Genomic DNA, 20,324 nt, shown 5'->3' on the forward strand with positions numbered 1-20,324 from the left:
TTGACATGATGTGCACTGCAACAGACAAACAAAAAATATGCAAAACTAAACCTTTAACATTATGAGGATGACAATAATAAATTATGAAATGGTTTTATTGCAGTACTCTCCAGAATACAAATACAAACAAATAAAATTAGAAGTAGAAGTAAAAATCTACTTTTTTGCAAATTAATTAGACTTGGATAGGAAAAGCACACAAAACTTGCAACTCAGGTTACTTCCTGTTTATCCAGAGTCATATGAACAATCTGTGTGAAGTTTGCCCGTGATTATTGCATGAAGTCTCAGAGTTAAATCTTTTGTGTGTGTGTTCATCACACTGCCTGTGACCTTTAACCACCAAAATATAATCAGATCATCCCTAAATCCAGATGAATGATGTTGTTGTTGAATTTAAAGAAGTTCTGTTTATGTGTCACTGCTGAGACCAATTCATTAATGAGGGACTCCTCTGATATCTCTGCTGTTAATCTGCTGCTGACTCCTCTCCTCATACATTTATATTGTGTTTGTCAAACACAACTCACGTGCCTCCAAAGAACCGGTTTATGTCAGTGTAAATCATAAATACGTAACTGTATACGTCTCTGCTTACTCAGTTACGCTCAAAAGCACAACATTGAGCAAGCCTACATTGCGATCTAGACTATTAGGCCTGCTGGCTACCTGTCTTCATTGTTATCGCAGCAAATGGCCACTAGCCGTTGTTAGCCAACGGCCTGTAGCTCAGCCACTCAGCTTCGACTGTGCTTGCATTGATTACATAGCAGTTAAACAAACGTAATAAGATATTGATAACATCAGTGTATATCTTTGCGCTGGTCCTGGGTAGTTGGTGCTTGTCTGGAACCAGTCTAGAGAGCCAGGAGCCGGTGCTTAAATGTTAACCCGATTCTTTTATTGGGAGCCCAAGAACAAACCGGAGAAGTCTTCAGTTCATAGTAGAATACATGATATCTCAAAACATAGGCTATATCAACTTATGTGCATTCAAGTATAAAAACAGAGTACATAATATATAGGCAATTCTGTAACACTTAGGCGGTCGAAAAGCAAAGTACCGGTGCTAAGTCGGGCTCTGGCCCCGAACCAGCACTGGAACCATCTCGGTGGAAAAAAGGTCTGATTATCTCTGTCTGTACAATCTGTGACTGCTGATCTCCAGATTCCCATGTTGACAGAGATCACACCCACACCAGGGTACAGGTTCAAGAATAACTCACATTCAACCTTCTGTGCTCCTCACTCCTCTATCCCCTCAACAACTGTCTGTCTCTTGACTTTGTTTACTGCGTCTCCTGGCAGTCTTCCAGAGACAGAGACATGCCAAGTAACCTGGAGACCTTCCTTCTTCCTTTTTATTAACACAAAACCACAAAATCAATCTGAGATAAAACTGCTGCGATAGTAAACATCAGTGAGGTTGTTCAGCTGCACAGTGACAGTGTGTTCGGGGAGCTGCTCGGTGTCTGCTGTGTGGACCTGTGGCGAGACACCGGCTTAGACCTGCAGCTCCTGCAGCAGACGTGTGGAGTTCAGCTCTGGGTCTCTGCGCTCGCTGCCCTCTAATCCTCCTCCGTCTGTTCCCAGATCTGCCTCCTCACAGGACGGACGAGAACTGGAGGAAATGTTTTCTTCTTCCTCTCTTCAGATAAACTCTTTAGAGGCTTATGAAGCAGAATGACACAGCTGAGTATCTGACCCCTGCGAGTGATGCAGGTGGCTGTGTGGGTCCGCTCCCACCTTCGCACCCCCCCCACCCCAGGCATCCTTTGTGATGCCATGCAGCTTATTCTTTGACCTTCCCAGATATTGCTTGTGGCTGCGGCTGCATTCCAGGACCCTGTGGTTCATACTGAGCTTTAAATAAGCGAGTAACATCCAGCACGGAGAGAATATCCGGAGCTATTACTGTGTCCACGCTGCAGCAGAGATCGCACTCAGCTCTCACAATCAGAGGGAAGTCAGAGTGACTCATTAGTGGCCTTTTATTAGACAAGTGTCAAGGACAAATCCGTCATCATACCTAATGTATAAAGACAGTCAAGTTCATTCATAATTAAAAAAAGAAATCAGGTTTTGTTATTTTTATGAAAATCACAAATGTTTGAGAATCAGCTCATGAAAAAATGTTAAAGGGATAGTTCAACATTTTGGCAAATTGGCCCAGAGAAACCAAGAAATCCCATTAGCCTCTGTAGTGTAGCTTTGAGCAGCTCGCAGCTCTGCTCCGCCATTCTAAAAACAGTTTGCACCGACAATTAAAGGTAACGAACCTAAAACTATGGCAATGTGCCAATTTGCCAAAATATTGAACTATCCCTTTAAATGTCACCATACTTGCAGTATGATGATTTAATATTGATGGAGTATCTTTTAGAAATATATTTGGAAACATTCATATCATATCTACCAACCACAGAAACAGAAACCTGTTGCACACAGTTGCTTCCACAAAAACAACATGTGTGAGCATGAAAAATGTATTTAACCATGGCAAGGAGAATACGCACTAGTGTTTAACTACATTGTGATGAATATAATTATTACAGAAATACAGTGACATATTTGAAGGCTCTCTTTTAACTTGATCTCAGCTAAGAATAAAGTCACAGGGTGTCCAAACCACTTCACAAGGTTTATTCCCACTGAGGCTGAGAAGGTGTTTTGAAGGATGAACGGCTGCAAACACTGGAAAACTAAACTGTTAAACAACATGTTAGATCCTGTGCAGGCGAAACCAAACCTTTAACACCTCTCCTCCTCAGTGAGAGCATCCATCAGTTTCTCTGCAGACAGAGTTTCAGTCTCTTTCTGTATATTTTTCCTCTCTCTCCCCCTCTCCCTCTAGAGTCTCTGTCACCTCCCTCTATTTCTCTGTTTACAGTAACTTTTTCTCATCGCTGCTCTGTTTTTCTTCCGTCTCTGTGTGTAAACATGTTCACATATGGTGTTCAGCACAAATCCAAAAAAAAAAAGTTTTATAAAAAAGTTTTCCATTGCAGGCACACTGCACTTAGTCTGCAGCACACACATATTACATTATAGAAGATCCCTCAACAGTGAGAAAACAGATTATTGATTTTCCCATGACAACAGCTACTGTAGATGCTGCATGATCTTGAGGCGCTTTAAAGTTAAAACAGCAGCGCAACAGATTTTGTGCATCTAAGAACAAGATGGACACAATGCAGTGTTGTAGATGGATAGTTTTTAACTCACAAGAGTATTTTGAGAGAAAACTGTTTCAAGAATGAGTAGAGGATTCTACTGAAACAGTTTCACCTGGCGACCATGTTGGCTTTCATCAGTCATGGCTGTGAATCCGACCCATGGTGCTTTGCTGCCTGTCATCCCCCCTCTCTCTCTCCATGAAAAAGTTTAGTATAGTAATGATTTTCTTTATAAGAGGCTAAGCAGTGACTGTAGACACCACAGTGATGGTGTGTTTCAGCCTGTGGTGAACGGGGTAATTGTGAATGTTGTTGCTTATAAAGTCTGAACCAGAGAAACAAACAGATGAAACCAGTTAAACACACACACACACACAAACATGAGGAGCTGAGAGTGAGTGAGGAACCCTGCACATAGACAACACAGCAGAGAACAACACGACCAGCTGAGCAGCGTGAAAGAAAACAGCAGAGCGTAAAGGTGAATTTTGAGAACACACACACACACACACACACACACACACACACACACACACACACACACACACACACACACAGCTGGCTGATCCTGTCCAGAGCCCTCAGGTGTGGGTCTCCCGCGCTCTGACTCTCACTGAAGCTTCTATTTGTTTCCTGCTGAAGAGACAGAGGTTTTCCGTCTGGAAAACATTCGGCCGAGACCAGACGTCACACGCTGATGCTCATGTGTCACCATGGTTACTAAATGGTTAAAGATAAATACAGATTGCCTATGACGTGATTTGATTTTGAAACGGTGCACAGTAGGCATTAAGTTGTTGAATCAATGTTAAAATCTGACACCTTTACTCAGGTATCAGCTGGGACCCTCCTCCTCCTCCTCCTCCTCCTCCTCCTCCTCCTCCAGCTGCTTTTTTTATTGACTTCAAAACTGTATTGTTCACCTTTAACATTTCCAATGGTACTGTATTACTCCTTGATGCCTCTGATATATGTGACCTCAGTGATCCTCAGTGATGACTCTCAGGTCACACATTGTGTCCAAAGGTCCAGTTTCCAGTCAGGGTAGACCTTCAGTAAAATACTTTGACTTCAGCTGGGAGAGGATCAGATATTACATTGAAATTTAATATCTAATTGTTCATTGATTGACCCCCCCCCCCAATCCATTTGAATTGAAATATTTTTAAATCCTTGAAAAGGCCTGACACTGACTACATTACAATGATCTGCTTCAAAGAAAACCACCATCAACGATAATATACAATAACAAAACAATAATAGAAAATATACTTTGATTGTGTTGTGAAGATGTGCTATCATGGGAGTTTTTCACTTTCAAGATTATTGCAAAAAAAAAATTGGAAGCAGCAAATTTTTGTGCAAACAGGATGAAACACAGTGGATGCAGTTTGTTGTTTCTTGTGATCACTTGGAATCTTTGTTTACTCTTCTTTTAGAAGACTTATCTCCAGCTGGTGTGGCTTATTGCAGATGTGTCAGTTATTGAGGTAATGGGATGTTTGTACTGTAGGTTGCATCTTGATGATGTCAGGTAACTCCTGATCGTCATATCTGTCATAATCTGCTGCTCTCTGCTGGTTTCAGTCTTTCCACCAGGTTGAAGAAAACCATTCTTTATGGAGCTGGTATCGTGCACAGTGGATGATAGGTCCAGGTTTTACTGACACAAATCCTAAGTCTAAAATGAATATGGTTACAGTCTGCAGATGCAGGTCTCTGTCATGACTTGATCTTGATGTAAAACCCCAGCGACCTTACAGGAGCAGAAGACAGAGCTGCTCCACCAGAGTTAGACTTCTGTCAGGGCCAGGAAGCGTCTCAGCCTGAAGTTCAGCATCGCTCTAATTCCCCCGGTGTCAGGGAGGAAGACGGAGAGAGGGCGAGCGCGCCAGAGTTTGGAGATGGAGATGTGTTTGGATATAGAAGGCAGTGTGGCTGCTGCAGACCAGAGCCAGCAGGTCATCAGCTCCCAGCCAGAAGGCCTGAGAATCAAACTCAGGAATGAGACGCTGATGCCAGGCTGCCAGCGTCAGATACACAGCTGGATATTTGTCCATATGTGTACAGTGGACAGACGGGGCGGTGAGACTACACTGAGCTTTCACATCATCAAGAGCATCTATCTAGTGATCGATCTCTCGTTCGTTCGTTTGTTTGTTCGTTTTGTCTGTCTGTCTACTTTGTGTGTCAGCATGAATGGTACAAATGAGTGTGTATTACAGTAATGTGATACTGTATGTCTTCATATAGTACATACCGAAAAAGAGATAGTGTGTGTGTGTTTGGTTAATAGCCAGATGGTGTGTCAGACATGGGGAATGTTGTTTATAGATGATGAGAGAGCGATGAACGCCAGGCACATTACACACACACACACACACACACACACGAGCGGTGGGCAGTATAACACAGCTCCACAGCAGAGCCACCCCTGTGTGTGTGTGTGTGTGTGTGTGTGTAATGTGCCGACTCGAGGAGTTCGTGGAGAGTGAGCACAGTTTTGAGATGGACCAGACGCTCATCCTGTTCCTGACCCCGCTCTTATTGTGAAAGAGCCTCTCCGCTGTGGAAAAAGGAGCCACAGCTTAGCGAGGCTGCCGATCACAGCAGGAGCATCTCTAAGAAACGCCTCAGGAGGATGTAGCAGCTACTGGAATAAAAAGCTCCTCTGTTTGATCAGATTATATTATTAAAAATATAAAAACACTTGAACACAGTCATTCATCTTTCTTTTTTTTGAAAGGTGTGAAAAAGTTTCATTAGTTTTACGAATCCTCCTGTGTGTCATCAAATATTTAAGAAGCTGCAGCGCCTGTTCATTTTTCATTAATGCCTCAGAAAGCCTGAATTATATTTAGATTTTATTTCCGTGGGTCTTAATTATCATGACTCCTAATCTTCACTGTTAGCAGCCTCTCATATGAACAAACAATACCTCTTCACTAAATTCCTGCATGTGATGTGTGATAAAGGAACAGAGAGCAGCTCCCTCTAGTGGCGTTTATTTCCTGTCTTTACAGAAACCACATCCCTGGGGCAAACTCAGTCTAAGCTGAGTTTAATTTATTCTTAATCTATTTATTATCTATAGCTTACAGTCATATGTTTTACTGAATCATCATTCCATCCTGCCTCAGCTTAGCTTTATTTGTGCAGTGATGAAATCCAACACAGGGATTTTACTGCTTCTCTTATGAATGTTTTGATAGTTAAGTGGCCGTAATATAAGCAGGGAAATTTATGAGATGATTTACTTTCTCCTCTATTTCATTGTCATATATTTTTTTTTATATATATATACATATTTTTTAATGCACCGTATATGTATTTTCTGTGTCCAGCTGGTTTTCTACAGAGTGGTGAGGATCCTGTCCACGCTGGGCCACAGCCTGTCGCTCATCGCTTTGCTCACCAGCACCATTATCATCTGCTTATTCAGGTAAACACACTCACACACTCACTCACACACTCTCACACACACACACACACACTGACGTCCACCAAACTGCCTCATGCATCTTAAGGTGTCACACTGCACAATGGTGTTTGCACAGACGGACATGTTTCTTAACGCGATATCAGGAATAACTTGTAGAAGCAGGAATGACCAGAAGACTGAAGAGCTGAGGTCAGTCTCAAGTAAACAAAGTCAACCCCCCACCACCAACACCTCAATCAGTCAATCAATCAAACTTGATTTCTATAGCACTTTTCATACAATTAAAATGTTAAAATTGGAGTAATGTGTGCTCTCTTTCTGGTCTTCGTCAGCTGCTGTCTGAAGGCTGCAGGTTCAAACTTTGTCATTAGTTTGAACCAGAGCGATAGATATAACATATCAATATATCAATATATATTTTATATCAATCGCTCTGGTTTGAACCTGCAGAGAGAACACAGCGCTCTGCCACCCTCCTGCTCTGTCTGACTTCACTTGTCCCGCCTCTGTCCCGGCGTCCTCGTCCATCTCCTCGTCCGTTTGCCCTCTCTCCCTGACTCTTCCTTATATGGAAGAGTGTTACATCTTCTCCTCTCACATATTGACCCTGAAGTTAGAATAATAACAAAAAAACACACAGCAAAAAGTAGATATAACTCCTCCTGCGTCATTTTAGGAATGATGGAGTTTACGTTTTCTTTTAATCCGTCTTTTGAAAAACTGTGTGAACTTTTCCTTGGTTACATGCAGCCTCCTCCTCCTTCTCTGGGTCTGATAATTATGTCACTCCTGATGGGAAAGGAAAGTGTCAGGAATGTCACAGAAAATCAAGATTTGGTTTTGATGTCAGTGACCCAGTTTAAAACACATCAAAAATAACCAATCTAATCTATTTATTATCATTTAGTTTCCTATAAATCATCTCCCAGAGCCCAGTTTCTCTGCAGGTGAGGCTAATTCATAAATACAGTTCACTATGCGAAAAAAAATGAAAAAAGGGAAAATGATTGTTATTATTTCAGACAGAAGGAGGTTGTTACTTTAGATTTAAACATGTGCTGTGCTCCAACAGCTATAGACAAAAGATTTGTCGTGCGAAAACGTCGGCCTCAAGTGTTTAAACATGACCCTGAAAACCCAACTGCAGCTAGGATATACTAACTCAGGATATATAACATAAATCTGTATATACACACTTAAGTGTAGACGCGCACTTCACACACACGCTTCCTCGCGCACATGAACAGTTTGCTGCAGAAACGTGTGAGACTGATGAAACGTCTGCAGCTCGGCCTGGACGCGCTCCAGCTGTTCACTCGGCTGCTATCGGCGTGTTTAGATACCTCATCGCTCACTGGGTTCACACCCTGACAGCGTCTGTAAACACACTTCTCAACGTTCTTCTGTCTGGGTTTGTGTCTGTGTGTGTGTATGTGTTTGTTTGGTGTGTGTGTGTCTGTGTGTGTGTGTGTGTGCATGCAGGAGGCTCCACTGCATGAGGAACTACATCCATCTGAACTTGTTTGTGTCGTTCATGCTGCGAGCCGTGGCCGTGCTGACCAAAGACACTCTGCTCTTCTCAGACGACGAGAACACTGACTGCAGCACGCAGCCCTCGCTGGTGACCGCACACACACACACACACACACACACACTGAAGAGATCCTTCACTGCCATCTTTTCTATTACATTTGCAACTGCAAGTTCAAATACTAAGCCCTTATTTCCCTGAATCTGCACCAGATTTCTCCTGGAGCAACCGTCTCCATAGAGACCATATATTTTAGGTTTTCAATTGCATCTACTGTATGATGAATTATTTTTTTTACAAAAATGTATCACAATAATTCAAAAGATGAACCTACAGTAATCTATCACTACATTACATTACTACTATGTATATTCATGTGACTTGTGCAGCACGAGCTGTAGTGGTGAAGTCCTGCAGGCAGAACAGTGGGCGCCAACTGACTGACTGTGTAATACGTGCACTGGTATACAAATCCCTGTTAATCTACATATACAATAATCTGCAGGCTTTTCGGGCCCAGTCTGTGGGAGTTTTCTGGATTTAATCATCAATAATAAAGGTTTATTTTCAGTAAACCTGGATTAATGTGCGTGCAGTTTTGTTAAGTTATTTTTGGAGCCTTTTAGTGCCTTTATTGATTGGACAGTGAAGACAGACAGGAAACATGGAGGCAGAGAGCAGTGGGATCTTTGACTTCAGGGTATTTGCACACGTGTGGTAAGAACCTGACATCCGAGCTGTCGGTGCGCTGCTTGCAGGCAGTTTCATGAAGCAGGTTCACGGTGATCTAGGTTAAGTTGCTGTTGTGATATGCAAAAAAGACATCTATAGCCACGTTTCCACCGCAGGAACTTTCCCCAGGAACCAGGAACCTTTCAAGGAACTATGTCTGTTTCAACCAGAAGAACCAGGAACTAAATTTTTTTCCCCGGGTAGAATAGTTCCCCAAAAAACGGCTCTGGTCGCGGGGTGGTACTTTAGGAGGTTATTCTGTTTTTTGTTTCGTTTGTTTGTTATGTTGAGGGAAGGAGTAACAAATAATAAGACAGTAACACACACAAAAATCAACTTCTGAAATAAAGTTATATCAGTACAGTTACATGATTAGGCTACTTTTTAAAGGACTAATCAGTAATTTGAGAGTAATTTGCCCAACACTGCTTCTAGATCCTTATTGTTTTGTTTTTTTACCAAAATAATTATTGTTTTAGACAAATTCTTTGTTTTTGTACGTATGTGTAATTTAAAGACTATAGGCTACATTTACTTCAGTAGTGATTTGCATAATTTCCCCAGGACTTTAGGCCCTGGTGGAAACACAGACAACGATGGGCCACAGCCAGGAACCTTTTAGTTCTAGGAACTAAAAAGAAAAGCACCTAATAGACCCGTGAGTCTGTGTGTGAGCGTGTGGTGTATGAAGACCCAGAGTTCAAACTTTATCATCACCACCAATTCAAGTGAATCAGTCAGTTGTATCTGATTCACTGTCAGAAGAACCGATACTCCATCACATGTCATCACATCCAGTTGTATTGTATGAACTGTTGGAACATACATGAAATAAACTGTGATGTTGTTGTTGTTGTAGGTGGGCTGCAGAGCCAGCCTGGTGTTCTTCAACTACTTCATCATGGCAAACTTCTTCTGGCTGCTGGTGGAGGGTCTCTACCTGCACATGCTGCTGCTGGTCATCCGCGCCCACTCCACCCCCCTCTCCATCTACATGTTCATCGGCTGGGGTTGGCTGCACCAAACTCTGATTTTCTTTACTTTTTGTTTTCACTTACTGAGACGTGTTCTCCTAGTTTTAGGTCTTACTTTGCCAGTTTAAAGGGATATTTGTTCAACATTTTTGGCAAATTGACCTGTTGCCATAATCCCCATAGTTTTAGGAGTAGGTTCATTCCCTTTTTTTTTTTTTTTTTTTTTTAAGTATATTTTTTGGCCTTTTTTGCCTTTTTATTTGATAGCCACAGTGAGATAGACAGGAAAGGGGAGGCAGAGAGAGGGGGAATGACATGCAGGAAAGGTCTGCCCGACGCGGGATTCGAACCGGGGACACCTGCTTTAACCACTGCGCCACGCACCGCCCCAGGTTCATTCCCTTTAATTGTCAGTGCAAGCTGTTTTTAGATCGGCGGAACAGAGACGCGAGCGGCTCAGCTAACGCAAGGTATTTCTACGTTTCTCATCAAACTAAATACACAATCCAACAACTCCAACTCCAACAACGCTCTTGTGGACAAGTTGTGACCTGCACATTCGCCGCGTTATGAAATAATAACGTATATGTAAAATTACGACACACAAAGCAAATACTCTGAACTACTTGCGCTTTTGAAGGCACTCTGCCGAGCAGCCGTGTCTGGGATGTGTTTCTGGCTTTGCATTTGCCTCGAAAAACAACTCTGTCTCATAACATCCCATTATTACTTCATAGCGTGGTAAATGTGCAGGTCACAACTTCTCCACAGTAGTGTTTTGGAGTTGTTGGATTGTGTATTTGATGAGTTTGATTAGGAAAAGGCGAAAGTACTGTGCGCAGTGCAGAGCTCACGTCTCTGCCCTGCCGATCTAAAAACAGCTTGCACCAACAAGTAAAGGTAAATGACCTACTCTTATGACTATAGGGATTTTGGCAATGGGCAAATTTGCCAAAATGTTGAAACATCCCTTTAACATCACCAGCATCAGTGGTACCAACTGCTCAAACATACTGTATATAAATTCAGGAAACATTATTTTTTACAACTCGTGTGCTGCAAAATACTCATAACACAGTGGATGTGTTTGCGTGTGTTTTCTTAAACTCCAGTGCATAGAGCTCTCAGGGCCAACATAGATCCCTGCAGGCTGAACTCTGGGGAATTGTGTGAATGATGAGCAGAACAAGATTTTTTCAACCTTAAAGAGAGTTAGAGAAATGAAAAGGGAGGAGGTGTTAAATCATGGAGGAAATACAGTTGATCATGTCTGTTATTGTTTGTTGTTGTTGGCCAAGGCTCTTGTTAAATAGAAAAGGAAGAAGAAGCATACTGTAGGTGAATGGACTGACAAGAAACGCATGTATGGCAGCACTTCTCCCCAGGCTTTTCTCACCGCTCATTACTGCACAGACGTGAACATGTAACATGTTGTTAATGAGCTGCAGAGGCAGGAGCCGGGCTATGGGCGCTCACATATACAGTATACACACACCGAGGCACAGACAGGCCCACAGACAGGGTGTCATGGTGGGGGTCTGGTTGTAAACACTGGTCTGGTTCAGCCTCTGCCTTAGCTCAGTCCGGTCGGTCCAGTCTCCACCATCCATCACCACTTCACCAACACTTCCTCCTCCACCTTTCAGCCCCAGCTGGTTAATGTACATCAGTATGTGTGTGTGTGTGTGTGTGTGTGTCTGCGTAGACGTCACATTTCCTGCACAGCAGCTTGTGAGGATGTTCTGTGTCTGGCAGACTGGGAATCTAAACATACTTTCTCCTGTGCTCGTCCCTCTCTCCCTCTCTCTTTCAGGAATCCCCTTTGTTTTCCTGGTGGCATGGATTGTATGTAGGATAAACCTGGAGAACACATGGTGAGTCTGCTCCTCTGATGTTTCACTAAACATGACTGACTGACTGACTGACCTCTAGTGGCCTCCACTCCTCCCTGCAGCAAGAGCTACAAAACAAATGTCATATGAGATGAACAAGGAACAAAATATAAAACAGTATATTGTTTGCGGTAATATTACTGTGATACATAGAACATCATGTTCTGTCCATATTTTTGTCTACACTCTTCATTGCATTTTCTACAACACTTTTTGCATTTAATCTTTATTAATAAGCTGATTTACAAATGGAGTCAGGTTAATTGAAATGCTACTGTCAAATATTCCCAACAACATTAATGTCATGATTTATTTCTTGCTCCCCTGGCCTGAGGCTTCTCTCTGCTTCAGCTTTAGATGCTTTTTGTCTTTCAAATTTGATCCTTGCATGAAAACACTTGTTTCCCCATTTCTTAGTCTCTTTGTTGTTCTCATGAAATCTGAATCTTCCAACGCTTCACAGTCCATCACTTTAACCATTAAAGCCCACTGGTATCAAGATTTGACAGGAGATTTCCCAGTTTCATGTGCACCACTGAAGCCTCTCATTTTCTGTTGATTAGTTTTCTTAGCTCTGAATTTAAAAATGCTGAGGGCCAATAGAAAACCTCTCTGACTCATTTCCAGGTGTTGGGAGATGAATGAAAAGCCGATCCCCAACAGACTGATCAACTGGCCCATCATGGCGTCTGTCATCGTGAGTTTCCTCCCACTCTGAATCTAATCTAATCTCTATCATAATGCAGCTGTGCCTTATTCACAAGTGACTTTGTTTGTTTGCACAGTATTTATTTTTAACTTAAATGGTTTTGAATTCTTTGGAGTATTTTTGACGTCATGTGACAGATCCTGGATTCTGTTTTTTCTCGACCTTTAACATCCTCACTGTTGTTTCCACACAACTGTAGCCTACTATGTATTTGTAAAGAAACACTTGGGAACATGTTTTATCAGTTGAGTATAAATCATGTAAAGGCTGCAGAGATAAGTCTCAGATAAGGTTCAATCATTCAGCCATTTATTTCTAAACATGTCGTCCGACAGATGATCCATCACAACAAGCTGTTGCTCTGAACTTTACTTTTCTGATTTGAGCAGCATGTTTACTGTGTGGCTCACTGCAGATGATGTGTTTACAGCTCGTCTGCCATTCTGTCGAGCTTGAATGCACTTAGCAAAGACTTGTAACGCTGTAAAAAGCCCATTTTAACATGTTCTTTGATGAAGCTGTAAAAACAGAAATTAAGAAAGAACAGAACAGAAATGTTCTTATTCTCAAATAAAATCCCTGTTTTGGCTCTACTCTGTCTTAATACTTTTGTGTTTCTCCACTTTAAGATCAACTTCATTCTGTTCATCAGCATCATTCGCATCCTGGTGCAGAAACTGCGCTGCACTGATGTGGGAGGAAACGAACAGTCCCAGTACAGGTACGCTGAGGCATCTTGTTTGACCTCTGACCTGTGGTAGCTGAGGTGTTTATTCTTTATTTGACTGATACAATCTCAGAGTGCTTTCTGGTCCCATATTTTATGTTGCTGTTTTTTTCTTCACCCCTGTGCCTGTGTGTTTCTCACCAGACGTCTGGCTAAGTCCACTCTCCTGCTGATCCCTCTGTTCGGGGTGAACTACATGGTGTTCATCTACCTGGACATGGAGCCGACTAATAAAAACATGCATCGCATCAAGATTTTCTTTGATCTGGGCCTCGGATCCTTCCAGGTACCACATGACCGTGACCACACATTATATCGTATACAAACAAATAAATAAAACATCTCAACTGATTTGTTGTGCCAAGAGGAGAAAGACAGTGGAGGAAAGCGTCTTAGAAAATATTTTAAATGTAAGAACTAAAAATGTTTTTGCTGCACTGATTGATGGGATGTTTGGAAAAATACATTTTCACATTGGAAAGACATGAGCAGTTTGTTGCCTGTTTTGATCTTGTTGAAGAGTCTTTGATTTCTTCTTGATTTACTCAGATCTTGACGCAACTTAGTGTTGAGACTTGATTAAAGTTTAACTTCAGCCTTGATGTGAGATTTGATGACCAGAGAATGACCCTGACAGATATTTATTTTGATCAAATCTTTTCATGAAAAGCTGTAGGAGCCATGTGCTTGATTTGTGTGATACTCTTCTGAGCAGTGCGGAGTGTGTCCACAGAGCCTCCTCTAAATCCATCAGTAACAGTTGTGTGTTGTGTTTCAGGGTCTCATTGTGGCTGTGCTGTACTGTTTCCTCAACAGCGAGGTGCGTCTTCACACACACATATGATTTGATTTGATTTGATTTGATTTATTTAATTCTTGCTAGCAGTGGTACCAGAAGGATCCACTGAAAAGTCCAGAATTTTACATTAAAGAGACCCCGAGGAGTTTGGTTTTGGTTATAAAAGAGTCTCATATTAAAGTGGATGAATCTACGTTACCCACACTCGTTAATGGGTCCATTTTCAATAAATATATTGTTTTGTCTTTATAGTTATTTTGACATTATTATTTAGTGGTTGACTCGCCCTTCGAACCCCCGACTTTCATTCTTGATTAATTCACCATGTGCGTGGAGGCTCATGGGAAATGTAGTGTGAAAACACTTTGCTTTCCGAAACTCCTCGTAGTCCCTTTAAAGAAAAGAAAAAAATGACAATAAATATTTAAAATGCAGAAACAATAGTTTAAAATCTTTAAGAACAACAATTAAAATTACATGTGCTTCTACATATAATTCTAGTCATTGAATTCACAGACTGCTTTGCTTCGTGTGCAAACAGGTTCAGAGCGAGCTGAGGAGGACGTGGAGGAGTTTATCGCTCAAGCGTTACGTAGGGCGGGACTACAGGCTTCACGCCATGTCCATCAGCCGCAACGGCACCGAAAACTCTTCCCAGTTTCCCAGGAACTCCCGAGCCCCGTCCATCCTGCAGACGGAGACCCTCATGCTGTGACCGGGCACAGTCGCTTGGTTCTTGTAAAGACGTTCAGAACTTCTGCTTCTTTTCGCAGCGCCTCCGAACACAGGATATCATACTCAAAAACTCTTTTATAGACATATCATCTGCTACTGTGGACACTGTAGAGGACATGTCTCTTGGACCTTTCTATTATCACTGTCAAGTCCGTCTTTGCAGTGGTCCTCAGCATTTTTTCAACCTCACAGCCATCGCATGGATCAGAACCTGCTGGATCCTCCAGCAATAATGAGTTTTTATTTCTGTCTTTTATTTCAGACTTTCAGACTGTTGAGATGTTGAGAAACAAGGTTTTCAATGTAAAATACAATGCAACTGCACCAGTTTTTATTCATGTATATTTACAGTGGTTATTAAATACTTTTCAGACACACCTGAATGTTTTGGTAGCTAGCTATTAATTAATTTCAATATCAGGCTGTAGTTTGAAACCAACTCTTTATGAAGAAAACTTAACTTTGTTCAATATCATTTAGGAACCTTCATACCATATAACATTTACTGCTTTAAAACAAGCTCAGAGAATAACAAGTTAGAGAATTTTTGTTAATATTTACTTCCTACTGAGAAACATCTTCCAGGAGTCAATGATAGGTCTGGTTTGGTTGGTGAGGCTGGTCAGCCATAGTTTCAGAGAGACATATCATCTTCCACCTGAATAGAGGCTGAACGGCAACATAAAGCAGGTTGTTGAAGGGCTTCTTCTTGAATTTGCCCTGTGTCTGTGACAAAGAACAAACATCCAACTGGACCATCTTCCTCCTGCAGCATCCTGAGCCATACTGTAGGTATGTCTTTCAGGTCCTACTGGTGAAAATCCCAGAATTTGGAGATGGCACGGATGGTTGTTTTGATGTACACGACCGTCTTGGGTATTTGCTGGCAGCATAGAGTGAGGGCGCACTGATCCGTCAATGAAACTGCTGCCTGTGGTTCCCCAATGTGCCAACAGGAATGACCGGTCTTTACTGACCATCCCTCAAGGGATGATCTCAACCCTTTTGATTTGGTCTGGACTCTGAGCCTCTGATTTCGTAGTCATGGTTAAAACCATCACATCAATCCACCAGCAAAAACAGAAACACCATCTATTACAACATAAGTCACGTTCACTTCCAGGTTGCTCCCATATGTCGCAATGCAGTCTGGGTAGAGACATCACCAGTGTTGACGCAACAAAATAAAAATGTCAGTTCAGCCTCTTCAGTTTTAATATGAACTCGACATCTTTCAAACTAACATGGAGGCGGGAGAGGAATTCCTGTCAGCAGCTGTTCAAGGTAAACATATCATTCCAATTTAGTTTTATGATTGAAAACCTATTCCAACAGCGCTGATGTCAGAGATAATACCATTCACCGTTTGCTCTTTAGGGGAATAAACAGTAAAACACCCTAACACAATGCTGATGGGTTTGGTTTGATTATATTCACAGATGTGCTGATTACCGTTCATTCCAGATGTGTACGGGCCTACCCGGGAGAGCCAGCAGACCGACAGGCAAGTCAAACATCAAGTGATTAGACCACCAGTTCTGTAGCCGCTATATTTCTCAAAATATAAGATGCTGAAAGAGTTAGTGCTCATCTTCATCACCAAAAATCCAAAAGTCCATTTGCAGTTTAAAGGTGTTTGTTGCAACAAAAGTCAAAAAGGACCAACAAGCAGTAAAATGAATATCAAAATAATACTAGATGTGATCAATAATGATGAATAAAATAATGATAATGATGGTCAACAAAAAAGAATAACAAGACCCTTAAATGCATCCATGCAATGACGTGAAAACTCAACGAGACAACATAATAAACCCATACAAATATGTACAAAAGCACAGTGTATATAACTATACCGTATTACTTTATATTATACCGTATGTGACATAGGTTGAACGGTATTTTATTACAGCTAAATCTATCATGTAAGATTTCTGGTCATTTGTAATCTTGTATGTTGTAATCTTTTCTAGCAGGTTTAAAATGTCTGGGATTATACCAAATAGCTTCCCTGCATTCATTTTTCTGATAATTGATCGCATTCACATGAGTGTGTTTCAGTAACCCTTTAATTTACAGGCCTTTAATTATGTGATAATGTCAAGAAATAGTCAAGACATAATAATTGTGTCATAATGTCTAGAAATAGCCTAGAAAAAGCGTCAATTGCATAGTAATGTCGAGAAATATAACCTATAACGATTGATTGTGTAGAAATAGCCCAGAAAGACATTAGCCTACTATTAAAATGGCTGTTATAGGTTATTTTTGGACATTACTACGCAATTATTTCTTGACATTATCACGTAATTAACGGCCTGTAAATTAAAGTTACCAAGATTTCTGCTGGTGCTATTTGTGTTATTTACTGCATATACCATATGAATGTATTCCATGAAACGCCTACCCTTTGATTAGAATTTCATAGGCTGTTCAATTCATGGTGGATTTGAACACTGCTGGTGTGTGTACCATGATGCAACTATTTGAAATGTGGAGACTGCTGTGTTTGAAGAATGATCTGGGATCTGGCTGGTCCCTCCATGTCATGTGCTGCTTCACTGATCTCTGTGTGTTGCTTTGAATGTGACACAGAGGGGAGAACATCAACAACACAGCCTTCATGTAACCAGTTAGTCCTCCTCAACAGCCACTGGTCTTTGTCGGAAAGTCTTATGGACTCTGCTCCATGAGGTTTTAAACATGGCTTCACAACACTTTTAAAAACAGGATGTTCAAAAATAGAAATTTGAAAAACTGGTTAAAATAGATAAGTTAAAGTAGACACATGCAACAAAGGGGATTGGTGATCAACGCACCCTTGCCCCTTGCAGCAGCATCATGTCTCAGCTGTGTTTACTTCAGGGTGGTACATGGAGTGGTTCACCATACTAATGTGATTGGTGACAGGGAAATAAATAAATGTTTAAAAATGTCATTCTGCCATATAAAGAAACACTGCCATATTATTTTTTTCTTATAGGACATCTAAATTTGAACACATCTCAAAATGAGTGCAGCTAATGAGTGAGGTAATGGTGGCCTCTGTGGGTCTAAGTAGGTATTTAACATTCAGGATATTTAAAGCAGTGAAAATTTCAAGGGTTTCTGTAGCAATGGTTTTTAGAAAGAGTGGGTTCTTGTTGCATTTTACCTGATTGCTTGTGATTGTGCCACAAACCTAAAAGGCACTAGTTTTAACCATGTCTACAGACACGTCCCTGCTCTTATGTCTGTTTCCATTGGCCCATTTTTGCCATGTGTGTTTATCTGCTCTTGACAGTTCACACTGACCCATGCTGTCAAAGGTCAGAGGTCAATGAGGAAGAGAGCATGTTGTTCCATTGGTAAATAGAAAAACAAAAACCTGAGAGTGAAACCCATTTACTGGAGAAAGACTTTATTTTCCTCCATGGAGTGGGTGTATTTACTTTGGATTGTGGAGCATTTCAGTGGATTGCAGGTACTGATATGCTTGCATAGTTTTCAATGGTAAATGGTTAGGGATAAAACTCACTCAGCAGAGCCAAAGAAAATCAAGACTGACGTCTGGAAAATTTGAATGGCAAGGAACAAAATGAGAAAACAAATACTGGCAAGGTAAAGGACGGTAAAGCAGTGACAACCTGGTTCACCTGGAATGGTTACATGCTGTCATTCCGACATCCCACCACTCCGAAAGGCTTTCAATTTAAGGAAATGTGCGTTACTCAACAGGTGACTCCCTCCTACTTATCTAGACTCTCTACTTCTGGACTTTATCTATCTGGCCTGTCTAGCCTCTACCTGGTCTTTTTTACTAAACTTATCCAACTCCTTTCATCATTGCCTAAGCCCAATGCAAAATCTTTTTGGGAAAAAATACGCTATTAAAAGAATTGTCGGAAAGGCAGGATGTTTAAAAAAATAAAAAGAATACTGTCATTCTGACCATAGGAGGCAAGAATTGTCAGAATGATGGGACGTTTTATAGAAAATTAAGTGTTGCCAATTGCCATATAGACAAAGGACCAGTTAAATAGGCTATAAAACACTGTTTTATATAAGTAGGGGGTCCCCGTTCCATCTCTCCATCAGTTTGGGGGTCCTTGGCCTGGAAAACGTTGAAGACCACTGCCCTAGATCACATTTTAAACTGGAGTTTAAAGGTGTACAGAAATGGCCGTTTGTCCCGTTTGTCACGCCGAGTTGTCACGAGCTGCAACACGAGTTTACCCGAGTAAGGCAAATGAATTTGATTGGTCGTTTTCGAGCGGGCGGGATATTCAAAGCTTGGGGCGAGCCCGAGCTCCGTGTGTGTGTGCGTGTCTCAGACGTTTGAATGACGGATTACGGATCCAATATCAGTGGCTAGTGAATCGTGTACAGGCTGACGTATAATCCATGCGCCTGCGTTATCCAATGCGAAAAAAAAAACTACACTAAAATACACACTTTCATCCCGGATTTACTCAAAAATAGAATTTTGCACAAAGTTTGGCCTACATCGTCTGATAGATGAGTTATTACACTAATTTTATGACCCAGAGTGGGCTCAAATTCAATTTTCTTTTCTGTACACCTTTAAAGGGACAACGAGGAGTTTCTAATCGGTTATAAAAAAGTCTCACGTTAATGTGGATGAATCTCCGCTACCCACACTTGTTAATGGCTCCATTTTCGATAAATATATCATTCTGTCTCTATCGTTATTTTGTTATTATTAGTGGTGACGGAGATGCTGGTCGAGCCGACCAGCGTTTCTTTACTTTCAGTTTTGCAACGAGTCATGAGAATAACGTAGCTGAATCGCCGTGTATGGTCAGAACTACGACGGTAACTGAACCTCTTTGAACCTCTGACTTTAATTATTGATGAATGAAAACATGAGTCTGTCTTGCGCCGGTCAAATGAATTTTACGGTGCGCGCGGAGGCTCATAAATGTAGTGTGAAAACGCTTCGCTTTTCCAAAACTCCTCGTTGTCCCTTTAAAGTTCTGGTTAAACTGAGATTTTAAGCGAGGTTTAAATCTAATCTGTCTGGATTTTGAACTAGGTTGAAAGTTCAACAGAATTTAAATTTAAACCATTATTTAATCTGGTTTTAAAGTTAAACCTTGTTGGTGCAATCCAGCCTAGAGGCCTGGAGGGATGTCGGAATGGCGGTCGCCTCCCACCTGGGTTAATGTGGAATGATGGGATCTCTGGTTGACTTTTCCATTATAATGTCAGTGAAATTATTCTTCTGAGTAGTATTCAATAGTAATATTATAGTAATAGTAGCCTATTCAGCTGAATGTGAATATGCATAGTGACAAAAAATAGGTGCTGAACAAATTACCACAGGCAGGTCTTTCTGTCCCAAAATGGTTTTTCACAACAGGTAACACCACCACCCGCTCTTCCTGCATGTGTGTGGCACATGGAGGATGAGCTGCTGGAGAGTGGGGGCTGCAGGTGGATGAGCTGGATCATCTCTGTTTAGATTATGGTCTGTCTACTCTGTCCCCTCACAGACATCGTGGAGCTTGTGGGACAGGAGACTCCACCATCTACGTCGTTCTTGGTTGTGCTCCTATGGTTGTGCTACGTACGTACGCGACGTCACGACGTAACAGCAGCGTCCGT

The 20,324-nt window shown here is 41.5% G+C and overlaps 1 protein-coding gene across 1 annotated transcript in view; it reads left to right on the forward strand.

Moving 5' to 3' along the window:
* Positions 1–14,973, forward strand: part of LOC146966778 (vasoactive intestinal polypeptide receptor 2-like) — a 32,592-nt gene extending 17,619 nt beyond the window's left edge. The window contains exons 5-13 of the mRNA XM_085762692.1: positions 6,521–6,618; positions 8,101–8,239; positions 9,741–9,891; positions 11,669–11,729; positions 12,375–12,444; positions 13,086–13,177; positions 13,328–13,469; positions 13,962–14,003; positions 14,524–14,973. Of these exons, the coding sequence (XP_085618818.1) occupies positions 6,521–6,618; positions 8,101–8,239; positions 9,741–9,891; positions 11,669–11,729; positions 12,375–12,444; positions 13,086–13,177; positions 13,328–13,469; positions 13,962–14,003; positions 14,524–14,697 (969 nt within the window). The 3' untranslated portion in view covers positions 14,698–14,973. The remainder of the gene's footprint in view (positions 1–6,520; positions 6,619–8,100; positions 8,240–9,740; positions 9,892–11,668; positions 11,730–12,374; positions 12,445–13,085; positions 13,178–13,327; positions 13,470–13,961; positions 14,004–14,523) is intronic.
* The last annotated feature ends 5,351 nt before the right edge of the window (positions 14,974–20,324 follow it).

The sequence above is a fragment of the Trachurus japonicus genome, chromosome 20, assembly GCF_045865225.1.
Source record: "Trachurus japonicus isolate A0001 chromosome 20, Traja_1.0".
Classification (NCBI taxonomy): domain Eukaryota; kingdom Metazoa; phylum Chordata; class Actinopteri; order Carangiformes; family Carangidae; genus Trachurus; species Trachurus japonicus.